This window comes from Dunckerocampus dactyliophorus, chromosome 13, assembly GCF_027744805.1.
Source record: "Dunckerocampus dactyliophorus isolate RoL2022-P2 chromosome 13, RoL_Ddac_1.1, whole genome shotgun sequence".
Classification (NCBI taxonomy): domain Eukaryota; kingdom Metazoa; phylum Chordata; class Actinopteri; order Syngnathiformes; family Syngnathidae; genus Dunckerocampus; species Dunckerocampus dactyliophorus.
In genome coordinates, this window is record NC_072831.1 from 15,719,803 (window position 1) to 15,731,281 (window position 11,479).

At 39.4% G+C, this 11,479-nt stretch overlaps 1 protein-coding gene and 1 long non-coding RNA gene across 2 annotated transcripts; both read left to right on the forward strand.

The window, feature by feature from the left end:
- The first annotated feature begins 326 nt into the window (after positions 1 to 326).
- On the forward strand, positions 327 to 1,962 carry LOC129192089 (glycerol-3-phosphate acyltransferase-like). The gene is made up of 4 exons (XM_054795623.1): positions 327 to 486; positions 1,132 to 1,173; positions 1,305 to 1,418; positions 1,572 to 1,962. Exons 1-4 carry the CDS (start codon positions 477 to 479, stop codon positions 1,634 to 1,636), a joined length of 231 nt encoding a protein of 76 aa, XP_054651598.1. The 5' UTR covers positions 327 to 476; the 3' UTR covers positions 1,637 to 1,962.
- A 6,163-nt stretch (positions 1,963 to 8,125) lies between these two features.
- LOC129192090 (uncharacterized) lies at positions 8,126 to 11,115 on the forward strand. The gene is made up of 4 exons (XR_008573345.1): positions 8,126 to 8,272; positions 10,441 to 10,458; positions 10,543 to 10,653; positions 10,817 to 11,115. It is a non-coding gene; the product is annotated as an uncharacterized LOC129192090 (long non-coding RNA).
- The last annotated feature ends 364 nt before the right edge of the window (positions 11,116 to 11,479 follow it).

An 11,479-nucleotide genomic window follows, 5' to 3' on the forward strand; every position in this document is an offset into this window, starting at 1 on the left:
TCCGCATCGAGCACTGAGCAACGTCACCGCTGACTACTATATTTGGGAAACAATTAGGCACCAAAAACAATGTATATGATCTTCTGAAATATTTGGTGCCTAACTGTTTCCCATGTATATTAGTGTGTGAATGTATAAACGAGAGGAATTAACTTAAATGTCTTTTTAGAAAGGCGCTTTATGAAAGTAACTACATTTACAGTTCAGCCTTGACACATCCAATATGGCGGCGACGTTGCCGTATTGCAGAAGTGGACAAACTCACTCGATGCGGCGTCTATCTACAGTATGTCTACGTCGCTGCCCACACTAACGCCCATCGATGACGCGTTCAACCAATCAGACTGTTCGAGTCAAACCCCAACGCTTTTGCAAAATACGTCTGTCTTCGCGTTGTAGCAAACAGACAAAATAAACGGCGTTCTCTGTAACGTTTAAGGCACCATTCTTCAATTTTGTCACAACACAAAGACCAAATGGGACTGCGTGAGTACATGTTGTAATTCAGCTCTTTAATTGTAGCTCTTTAATCATTTACAAAGAAATCGGTTCCCAACCAAGTTAACTTCCACTTACTGTGCACGTAAGACAAAGATAAACGCGTTATCTATATCTATACATTAATATTGGTAACGTAGTTATTTTTAATGACGTCGACAATTAAACATGTTACTGTTAGTCTGGCGTCCTTGTGAATTTCAACTGCGTCACATTTGCTCGTGTAGTGTTGCCACTAGCATAAGAATTCTGTATGAGCAAGTTAAGTACTGGAATGCACTTTCAGCATTCCGCACCTTTAGTGACTGGAGCACTGCATTTTGAATTGGGCCATTGAAAATACAGTTAAATAAAGTGGGCGCCGAGAGAAAGACGGTGAATCGAGCCCAAGTCCAGCATGGTATAAATGACCTCGTGTGACTACGTCCTCAGTTAGTAGGCACATTAAAATGGTGCTCATATTACAGTGTGTTTTCTCCAACACTTTTTCTCTTTCTCATTTGCATTATATTGGGACATAAAGTATACATGTAGTGTAATATTTTTTTAACTGAAATTGAACGTTAAAGTGACAAGATATGGAGATGAATGACAGTATTTTATTAAAATAAAGGCTGCCCTCTTGTGTTTCAGTGACAGCACTCGCAGTTGCAGCAGGTGCAGCTGGTGCGGCAGGTGAGCTTTACATGTACATAACATATTTTCCCATTCGTTTATGATGCATTGCTACTGTTCATGTGATTGACAACCAGTTCTGCTCAGGAGTTAGTGACTGTGGTTTTTGGTGTTTTCTTGCTTTTGTCCAGGCGGGGTTTTGATTTTTGCCCCCGTTGCTATTGCAACGATTGGTTACTCTGCTGCGGTGGGGGTGACCGCGGTGGTCAATGCTGGGGTGTTAACAGGCACAGCGGCAGTAGCAGGTATATTGAGGCCACATCCACAGATATTTTAAAAAATACGTATTTTTCTATGCACTACATCTACATGTATGCCATATTTATGAATATAAAATATGTGCCTTGGCTCAGTAAAGGTTGGGAAACACTGATTGAAAGTGTGACATCTCATTTTAGGCTCAGCTGGTGCGAGTGCTGCTGCTACGGCACCTGTTGCAGGCTTGGTGATGGCTCTCTTCTGAGTCCTTGACCACTGAAGAGCCACTCTGAAACATGTCTCCCATTTCATTTGTCACTCTGCTCTCTATCCTCGGTGCCATTGCTCATTTTAATTAAAAACAGATGGATTTACATTGAAATAATGTGAATGGAAATGTTACTGTTACAGTGTAAGCTTGAGTGATGTCGCTTGTGTGTGTTTGTATGTGCATGTTTACAGAGTGCAGCACATTAATACAAGGCTGTAAGTACATATTCACATGTTTTTAGGTTGAACTGAAAATGGTCATGATCAAGAATCTAATAGTTTTTTGTTTAACTTGTGTATGAATAAAAAAAAACAACACTACTTTTGGGAGGATACAGGTGTCATGTTTCGCAGGACAGGAGCGAGCACTTCCTGTCCTGCGCTCTTATTTTGACGGGCTGTACTTCCTGCGGGGAGGAAGAGGCAGCCTCTTCACTGCTGGTGGCCGCGCCGCAGCCGTTAGTGGCAACATTAGTGGCAGTTAAAAGGCCAGCGTCGTCAGACTTGCGGCGCTGGTGCATTGTTGTTCCTCGCACCTGTCACCTAGACGTTCTCCTTACGGGTTGTGACTACCTTCGATGGACTTGTATTGTTTTTCCACAGAGTCTTCCACGCTGTCACTTTTGAGTACAGTAGACGCCCCTACAACGTAAATAATCTGTTCTGAGAACCTTTATGTTATAGGGTTTTTTATGTTATACGAAGTGTAAAATACATGTAAATAGCTTAATCCGTTCCAAGATCTTCCCAAACTCACCCCTTTGGGCCTTCAAAATATTCAAAGTCCACCAAATATGGTGGGAAAATATAAAAAAACGTTAGCATAAACATAGTAGAGTCACATTCCAATATAAAATAAGGTAATAAATAAGATTACTGTAAATGAATAAAACTGAAAAACAAAAACAATCTCACCGTTCACGAGATGTCTTGATCAGGAGCGCAAGTGGAGGCAGGAAGGAGGAGGAGGACTAGCCTGAGTCGAAACGTGACTCAAAGAGTCTGAGAGTCATCTGGTCTCACAGACAAACGCACACGCACTACGATAATGATACACGATATTGCTGTGTGCAAAATTTTAATTTGTAACTTAACTTAATTGTTTAAGTTAGTTTAAGGGCGACTACAATGAGGAAGGAGGTGGAAGGGAGCAGCCTGTCTATCACACAAACACACGGACGCGCTGGATAAGTCAGCCAATGAGATGAGAGCATAGGGGGTGCCCCGATAATCAGCCAATGAGATGAGAGCGTAGGCGGTGCCCCGATAATCAGCCAATGAGATGAGAGCGGAGGCGGTGCCCCGAACATCAGCCAATGAAAGTCACCAAGTGTACGCTGTTAATAAAGTTGATTGAAAAGAAATACGATAGTAATACGATGCAAAAACTTTACATAAATTCTTTACGTTCAGTGGAATTTACATAAAAGGAGGTTTACGTTATGCGAGGTACAACTGTACTTGCACCATTAAAGATCCTTTAATTTTGCACGCCATCGCCTCGTCTCTGCATACTGGGGGTCAAGCACACGACAGCCTCAAGCGGATCGTGACAACAGGTCTACAGCCACTACTGTATCGTTCCTAAAGATGCATTCAAAACATAAGTATAACATTAAAACTGCGGATAGAAATATGTTAATCATATATAACACCCTGTGTGAAAACAGTGTAAGCTAATTAATCAAAATGAATGGTTGTGTTCTCAGGTGCTGATAGATTGCTTGACTATTGATTATAGCCATGTTATTTACCTTTGAAGAGGAGTGGTCGAGCGTACGTCGTTGTGGTGGAGAAGAAGGAGGAGGAGTTATTGAAAAAAAGGACAAATCGTCATCGTCGTTAGACTCTTCTAAAAGAGGTAGTGTTCTGTGGGTGATGTAGAATTAAGCAGGCCTATTAACTCTTCATAAACTTTAATCACACGCTCTGTCCGGGTTGTACAATTTAGCTTTCCATTTAGCTTTATCTCCCCAGCGTCTAACTCTTCCTCTGTTGGTCCCATTAGCAGTGTCACAGTGCCCTCTACTGGTCAAGCATGTACAGTAGCAGTATAAATACTGATTGAGCGACTACAAGGCAAAATAAAATAAAATATAGACCAGTCGGCTTGTCTTAGTATCTGCGAATGTTCGCTAGTCGGGTGTTCGTAAGTTGGGGACCTAGTGTATTATCTTCTGCTATGGTAGACCAGCCTCGTGGTTTAACTTGTGTATTTAGAAGTGTGCTTTTGCATGAATTATTTGAGTTTATATTACCTAATGTTCATGTTTTCCAAGACACGTTCAAAAAGGCTAATCATTCACCCATCTAAACAAAATGGAAATAACATGAGTGAAAATGTGTTGCCTGGAATGTCTGCTCAACCCAGTGCCTCCACCAACCAGCCTTTTTCTGGAACAGTTTCATTTCTTGTGAAACGAAACCTAAGTCTTGATTGACAGTCCTGTCCAGCCAATAAGAAGTCACTTACAGGTTAGTTCAGTTAGCTTTATGAACATCTTTTATGGGCTGTTCTTGTAGTCAGGTTTTTGCTGTCATATTTTTTTTATATGTGAACATGTAGAATTATGGGAAACTAAATATCTAATTATAACAAAACATCAATCCAGCTTTACTGACAATGCTAAACTACATTTGAGACTAACATTTATACACAATTTTTAAAAAATGATAAACATTGTATATAGTTATTAACGTCCTGCTGTACTAGACATACTCTCATCTTGTTAGTTTTATAACAAAGGCGAGTTCTTTTTTCAATAAACTGGTTAATCATTCATTTAACAAGAGTTGCAATGTATAGTCTGTAATGTCGGCTCAGTAACGGCCCCTCCCATCCTTTTCTTGGAAAGAGTTTCGTTTCTTGTGAAATGAAACCTAAGACTTGATTGACAATCCTGTCCAGCCAATAAGAAGTCACTTGTGTTTCTGACCAATCAGGTGTTAGCTGTCAAAGTTAGTTGGTTAGCTTTATGGACGTCTTTTATGGGCGGTTCTTCTCGTGAGGTTTTTGCAGTCTTGTTTTTTTTTTTTTAATTTCTTGTCCCGATGTTGCCCTGTAGTGAATACATGCGAACATATAGAGTTATTGGAAAGTAAATATTATCTAGTTATGACTACACAACACCAGCCCAGCTTTTAAGATAATAAGTAGGTGATGTATTAGTAACAAAATGATGCCACATAATTTGATAGAAATGAAAATGATCACCATATAGAGGGGGGAAATCAAAGACAACCCAAAAATGAAAGTGAAAAAATGATGCAGCAGACTGCAAATCCTTCCATCCATGCATCCATTTTCTTCCAATTACCCAGGTCTGGGTCGCGGGGGCAGCAGTCTCAGTAGGAAAGCCCAGACTTCCAGACTCTCTGACCACGTCCTCCTGTTCCCTGATGGTACAGTGGAAGGAAGCAGTCGTTGAGCACTGCAGAGTGTGCATGTTGATAAGCTGTAACATGACAGCCATTCTTATGTGGGGAAACGCATGCCGCCACCAACCACTTAGGTTGTCCAGGAAAATGATCCCATTCCAACAACAGGAAAACCTTCAAATGTCATACGACCTAAAAATAAATACATACAACCTGTGTGAATAAAAAAAGACAACCCCACCAATGAGAACATGACTCACTGGAGGAGACAAGGATACTGAAACTTTGCTGTGCCTCTTTTGCAGGAGGCAAATTACGTTAATTTCATGGATCAGTGAAAAATATAAATGATGTAACCTTATCAGGCAATGCATCATATTTTTAACTCAGCTCTCTTGAAAATAGACTCAGAATGACAACTCAACTGTCAACTCAATTATCCCCCCGACAACTGAATGATATATATCTGCATTGAACTTAAGTATAAGACCGTGAATATAAGATGGTCCCTCTTTTTTTAGAAAAAACATGATTTTTTTTTAAAACAAAATCCAAGACAAAAAAAATATATATTTTGAAAGTTTTCATTATCAGTGAAGTAACAACCTGTAGTAGTTTGCAATTTTTAAAAATGACATCATATTTCTTACTTGATCAACACTTGTTGATGACCTCATCACTGATCGTTATTTGTGTAAAATTAGCATCATAACTCTGCCAACATCTGAGACACTTTTTTTGCCAGGAACAAAAGCTCTGACTCTCTTTGTGAGAAGACTTTTGGCGCCCTGTGCTTATTTGCATGTAAAAAATCTCCAAACCTGTCGTTTTCAGACTCTGTTTGTCTAGAGGAGCGGTTTCCAAACTGTTTACAGTCGCGCACCCCTTCAGACATTTGACTTGAAGCCATGTTCCCCCTACTGCTGCACACTGAAAAAGCAAACCATTTAAAAAAAAATAATAAACATGATTAATGGGTTAATTAATTTTATAGTAAATCATTCTAGTTCAAAAATGTGTATTGTGCACAGTCAAATGTTGATACAAGTTTTAACATGAGCACTGATATCGATATAGTATACTGATAAGATGTCAATTTCTCTTGGAGATGCATAAAGAATTTAAGTATTTGCATCCTCCATATATTTTATTTCAGACGGATGTTGGGATCCTTCCTTTTGAATGGTTTGAACTTGAGCTTCACTTTTGTCCACTTGCAATCACGATAATGACCGTGTGAGATTGTATTAATGAAATGGTAATTATTTAGACATATATATGTTGAAGCACTTCAAAGTTGCTTCACAGTATTCATGTCTCAATCATCTCTCGCTCTCTGACACACACACGAACACCCCCCTCCCTTTGAACGCAAACTTTCCCTGTTTCTGTCTGTCTATCCCACACACATAAACATAAGTCATGTTTGCAAACAATTGATTCCTCCCCATTTCCATGCCTTCCTCCTGACGCTGTCTATAGTTGTGACTGTTGGCATGTATTGTATAATAATTGCTTTTGTTACATTGTAATTGTTCATCTTCACCCCCAATACAGTCTCTTTCTCTCTGAAACACACACACACACACACACGCATCTGTTGTGATGATGTCTGGGTTGTTTTGTTCAAAAATAAATATCTCGCATTTTGACACTGGTTTTATATGTGAAACTTTATTCTCTCATTCAGTTCGCCCCGTATTCATTTTGTGCAAGGTTGTATATTGGTAGGGGCCTTGAGGCTGCCTTTCCTGCTTTTTTGTGTTAAAAGAACATATGAAGAGGGCCCCTGGCTATGTTCGCCTTCGGCCCCAAAATTGCTAAGTTAGCCACTGGATATGAGGCGTTCAGGTGCGCTCGTAATTGTGAGAGTTAGGTGCGAATTTGTTTTTTTATTCACGTACCCCCAATGACCATTGACGTACCCCTGGGCATACGCGTATCCCACTTTGAGAACGTAGGGTCTAGAGTACAGGTGTCCAAAGTGCAGACCCGAAGCCTTTTTCAGCCCACAGCTCTTTTTTTATTGGCCTTTGGCAATTTGTACAAATCTAATTATTAATGAGATACAGGACAGGCCAAAAGTCTAGACACACACAACACAACCCCATGGGCTCAACCACATTAATAAGGCAAGAAATTCCACTAAGTAACCCTGACAAGGCACACCTGTGAAGTGAAAAGCATTTCAGGCGACCAACTCACGAAGCTCACTGAGAGAACACCAAGGGTTTGCAGCGCTGTCGAAAAAGCAAAGGGTGGCTACTTTGACGAATCTAATATATAAGAAATATTTAGAGTTGTTTCACACTTTTTTGTTAAGTGCATAATTCCACATGTGTTCATTCATAGTTCTGAGAATCTACAATGTAAATAGGCACCAAAATAAAGAAAACGCATTGAATCAGAAGGTGTGTCCAAACTTTTGGCCTGGACTGTATATTATTAGACACACTAGTAACACTAATTTGCTTTGTAACCTATAAAACAAAGCTAAGCTATGTTCAAATAGCTTAGCATATTAGTGCCTTTTCTCTCGACACGTCACTGCTGTCAAAGGACAACAAAACAAAGGAGAACATTGTTCACTTTCGCCGACCCCTGATTCCCCTGCAGACCTTACATACCACAAGGGCGTTCATTGCGCTTGTATGAAGCAGTTCCTGGAAGCGGTAATGAGGTCAAAAACACCCTAAAGTTCAGATAAGAACAAAGTGAAAGCCAGAATCCAACTGTATAGATAAGGCACACACAACACTTAAACAGAAAACATGACAGATCAGCTGCACCATGTATGCTAAATGATGTCTTCCATTTAAATGTGTGATCAGACCAACACAAAAAAGAAGGCAGGATGAAATATGTTGCTTTTTGATGTTTGTCTTTTTTTGGGGGAAGTAACTGGCCTCCCAAGTGCAGGCAGCAATCTCCCTCTCCACGCTCGACACTGCACTTGTCAAAGGTGAAAGCTTTATCGCTGTTGTGTTTTATTCCAACAGCGGTTGGTACCTCTTTGTACGCTTTGCACATGTCGGTTGTGTCATCACGGCAAGGCTGAATTTGACCTTGCAGTGCACCAGCACCCATAACTACTCCTTTTCCTGTCAGTTGATCTGCAGCCAATCAGAGGGGCTCACACCAGTCCATCTCCACTGACATAAAGGCACGCAGCTGTTTCGCATTTCAAAGCAGCACTTCCTTCCACTTAGCACTTCGCTTAACAACTGAAAGAAGAAAACAACCATGGGAAACGGTAAGTCACTCTTACTACAGTATTGACTGTATTGCACTTTAGTCGTGATCAAAGAAAGCAAGTGTCCGCCTCTTTAAGTTAACAAATACAAGGTTATAGCTAAACGTATACCAATAATGTATGAATAGAATTGTCGATCATTTACATAAACGGAACAGACAGCATTTAAAAGATCATAGTTTTGTTTTGCGACTTATTATATTACAGTATGTCGTCATAGTGCACCAAAGAGATGAGATGGGAGCCGTGGTGTCTTTAAAATCTTAGAATAACAAACATTACTCTTTCCTTCTCTGTCACAACAGAGATTTCTATGCAGGGATGCCTGGCGGCCATTTGCTGCGCCGGGCTGTTTTTTTATTGGCATATTCCAAAAATAAAATTAAACAAGAAAAAAAACAACAAACAGCAGTACTTTTACAAGAATAAAGTCAAAACATTTGGAGAATAATATCACAATATTAAAAGAAACTTTTAATCTTACAAGAAAAAAGTTGTACATTTACGAGAATCAAGTAATAGAGAAATGTGAGAGGAATAAAAGTCAATTTAGATGCATAAAGTTGAAATAGTAAAGAAATCATTATATGGTGAGAAACTACGGTGGCCAGGAAGTGCAAAACAATATTAAAAAACTGAAACACTTTTACAGTGCATGAAACAAACGGACATTCCAGAAAACAAATGAACAAAAGTCAAAGGCATTTGCAGTCATCCCTCACCACACAAATTTCTAATTAAAAAAGTCACGGATGAAATGGCGAAATTACATAAAAAATGGTTTGATAAAAATAGATTATCCTTGAACTGAAGTAAAAGTCAAATAATGCTATTTGGTAGTAGCAGAAAGGACACGTACGACCAAATACAAATAGACGGAGTGGACATTGAAAGGGTGAACGAAAATACATTTCTGGGGATCGTACAGATGAAAACATGAGCTGGAAATCTCACATCAAAAATATACAACATAAGGTGGCGGGAAATACTTCAATATTGAATAAAGCAAATTTGTTCTTGATCAAAAATCACTCCACAGTCTTTGCTGTTCTCTGGTATTACCATAGTAACTTACCGTGAGGAGATATGGGGTAATAACTATAAAAGCAATCTTCACTCGCTAAATGTACTGCAAAAAAGATCAGTGAGAATAATCCAATGCCGCATATATAGAACATACAAATCCTAAAATCACAAATATTAAAATAAAAAATATTAAAAAGGAACTCAAACAATGCACCAAGATGAGCGAAGTCAAGAAACAATACAAGCAGTTGATGTTTGCAAAATACAAGGAAGAAGAGTCTTGAACTGTTTTGTTATGCTTGTCTCTATTTATTATTCTTTTATTCTTTATTTTATATCTATTATTCTATTTATTATTACACTGATTATTATACATGATTTCTATTATTTCTATTATGAAACAAATCTTAATAATTACAGCATCATGATTAAAAAAAATCACCTATGGAATGCAGGAAGTGAATAAATGTACTACAATAGATGTGGAATGGATGGGGGGTAGGATTAAATAAGCTTTGCTTCTTCCTACTCCTTTTGGACATGTGGAACCGTGGATTGAATTATGTGATGTATTCCATTCTAACTTTTATGCATGTTCAAATAAAATTAAACCATGTGTAAAGGTGACGACAGGGGTGTTATTTCATGTCCAGAGGGCTCTAATTATGTTAAAAATTGTATTTAGAACATCCTAAACAGGTTTTTGATGCTCTGACTAAATATTCCATTTATTAATAAGGAATACTACTTCACTTATCACAGTCGGGTGTGGAACTGATTAACGCAGATAAACAGGAGATTACTGCAGGGAAAGGGAATGTGCCAAAACCCAGATTGGCAGGATGTCATAACTTGAGCACATCATTTCGAGTTCTGCCACATAACGGGCAAAAGAACCTCTTAAAGAACCTCTGCGGCCAGTCTACGGCTAAACAATCAGCACGTAACACGTGCGGCCTCCGTGCGTTTCTTGTGTTTTTTTGCACATAGACCGGCCATAAGAGCTCGTACGACCGGCTGTGACCTAGGCTTTAATGCAACCTACCTGGCACCTACAAGTTTACTGTCTCAAAGTCACTATATATAAGTAGTTGGAAAACACAAGTAAATGCAATTAATCCTGCCTTGTTCTCTTTCATCAGGCCCTTCTGCCCCGACAGGTACGTAGGATTACATTTTATTTCAGTATTAATATTGTAGCATGCTAAGGGAAAAAAAGCACTTTTTGTCTCTCCAATTCTAAGGAAACCCAGGAGGTTTTATGGCTCATATACCCCCTGCTGGGGCGACAATTGGTTATCCCCAACCGACACCTGAACTACTTCCCCCCAGCACCGGACTGACACTATTACCAGGTACCTCATTGAGTGACACCTGAACGTGGTCTTGTGGTGACTCAAGGGCACCTGAGCCACAAATGCAGGGGGGATCCGACAACATACTCATTTTCTACCCTCTTACAGTCACAGCATATGTGCTCCTTCTCTTTGTATGCTAAAGTGTGACATCTCCTTGTAGGTCCACCGCCAAACAATCCTAGTCCACCATCGATGATGACCCCGAGGTTTTCCCCTTGAAGCCATGGCTGCTGTGCATTAAGCCACTGTTTTTCTTCCTGATGTCTCTTTTATATTGAATCCAAAGTAGGGAATGAGCGGTGAAATGAATGTGTTATAATACACATGAAAACAAATATGCCATCTTAATAATGAGTAAGGATTACCTGGAGTGAAGAAATATGTACCGGTAATGCTGTGTATTTGAAGTCATGCTTTTTTGTGTGTGGAGCCAAGGAGTAAATAAAATGGCACTTCTAATATTTGTGTGAACAACTGAATACAAACAGTGCAAATAAAACAATTATCTAAATATAAATCTGGCTCTGACGGTGCTTGGGATATTAGAGAGGCCCGTCCTCACCCTACAGATACATGGCCATGTCCAGTCTTGAAAGCAACATTGGTGACAGTAACCAGTTTCTATTCAAAAGGTCATGAAATAACCTGACGGCCACCCATCCCTATGTGCAGAAGGTAAAATAAAGGTAACATTTACAATCTTTCTTGCAGTTGGTTATTGTGTGCTGTTGAAATTAACTACATCTGAATTGTGTGTGTGTTCTTATTATGGGCCTGCAAGCAAAGCACAGCCGCCCATCTTATTATTCCTCACTTATACTTT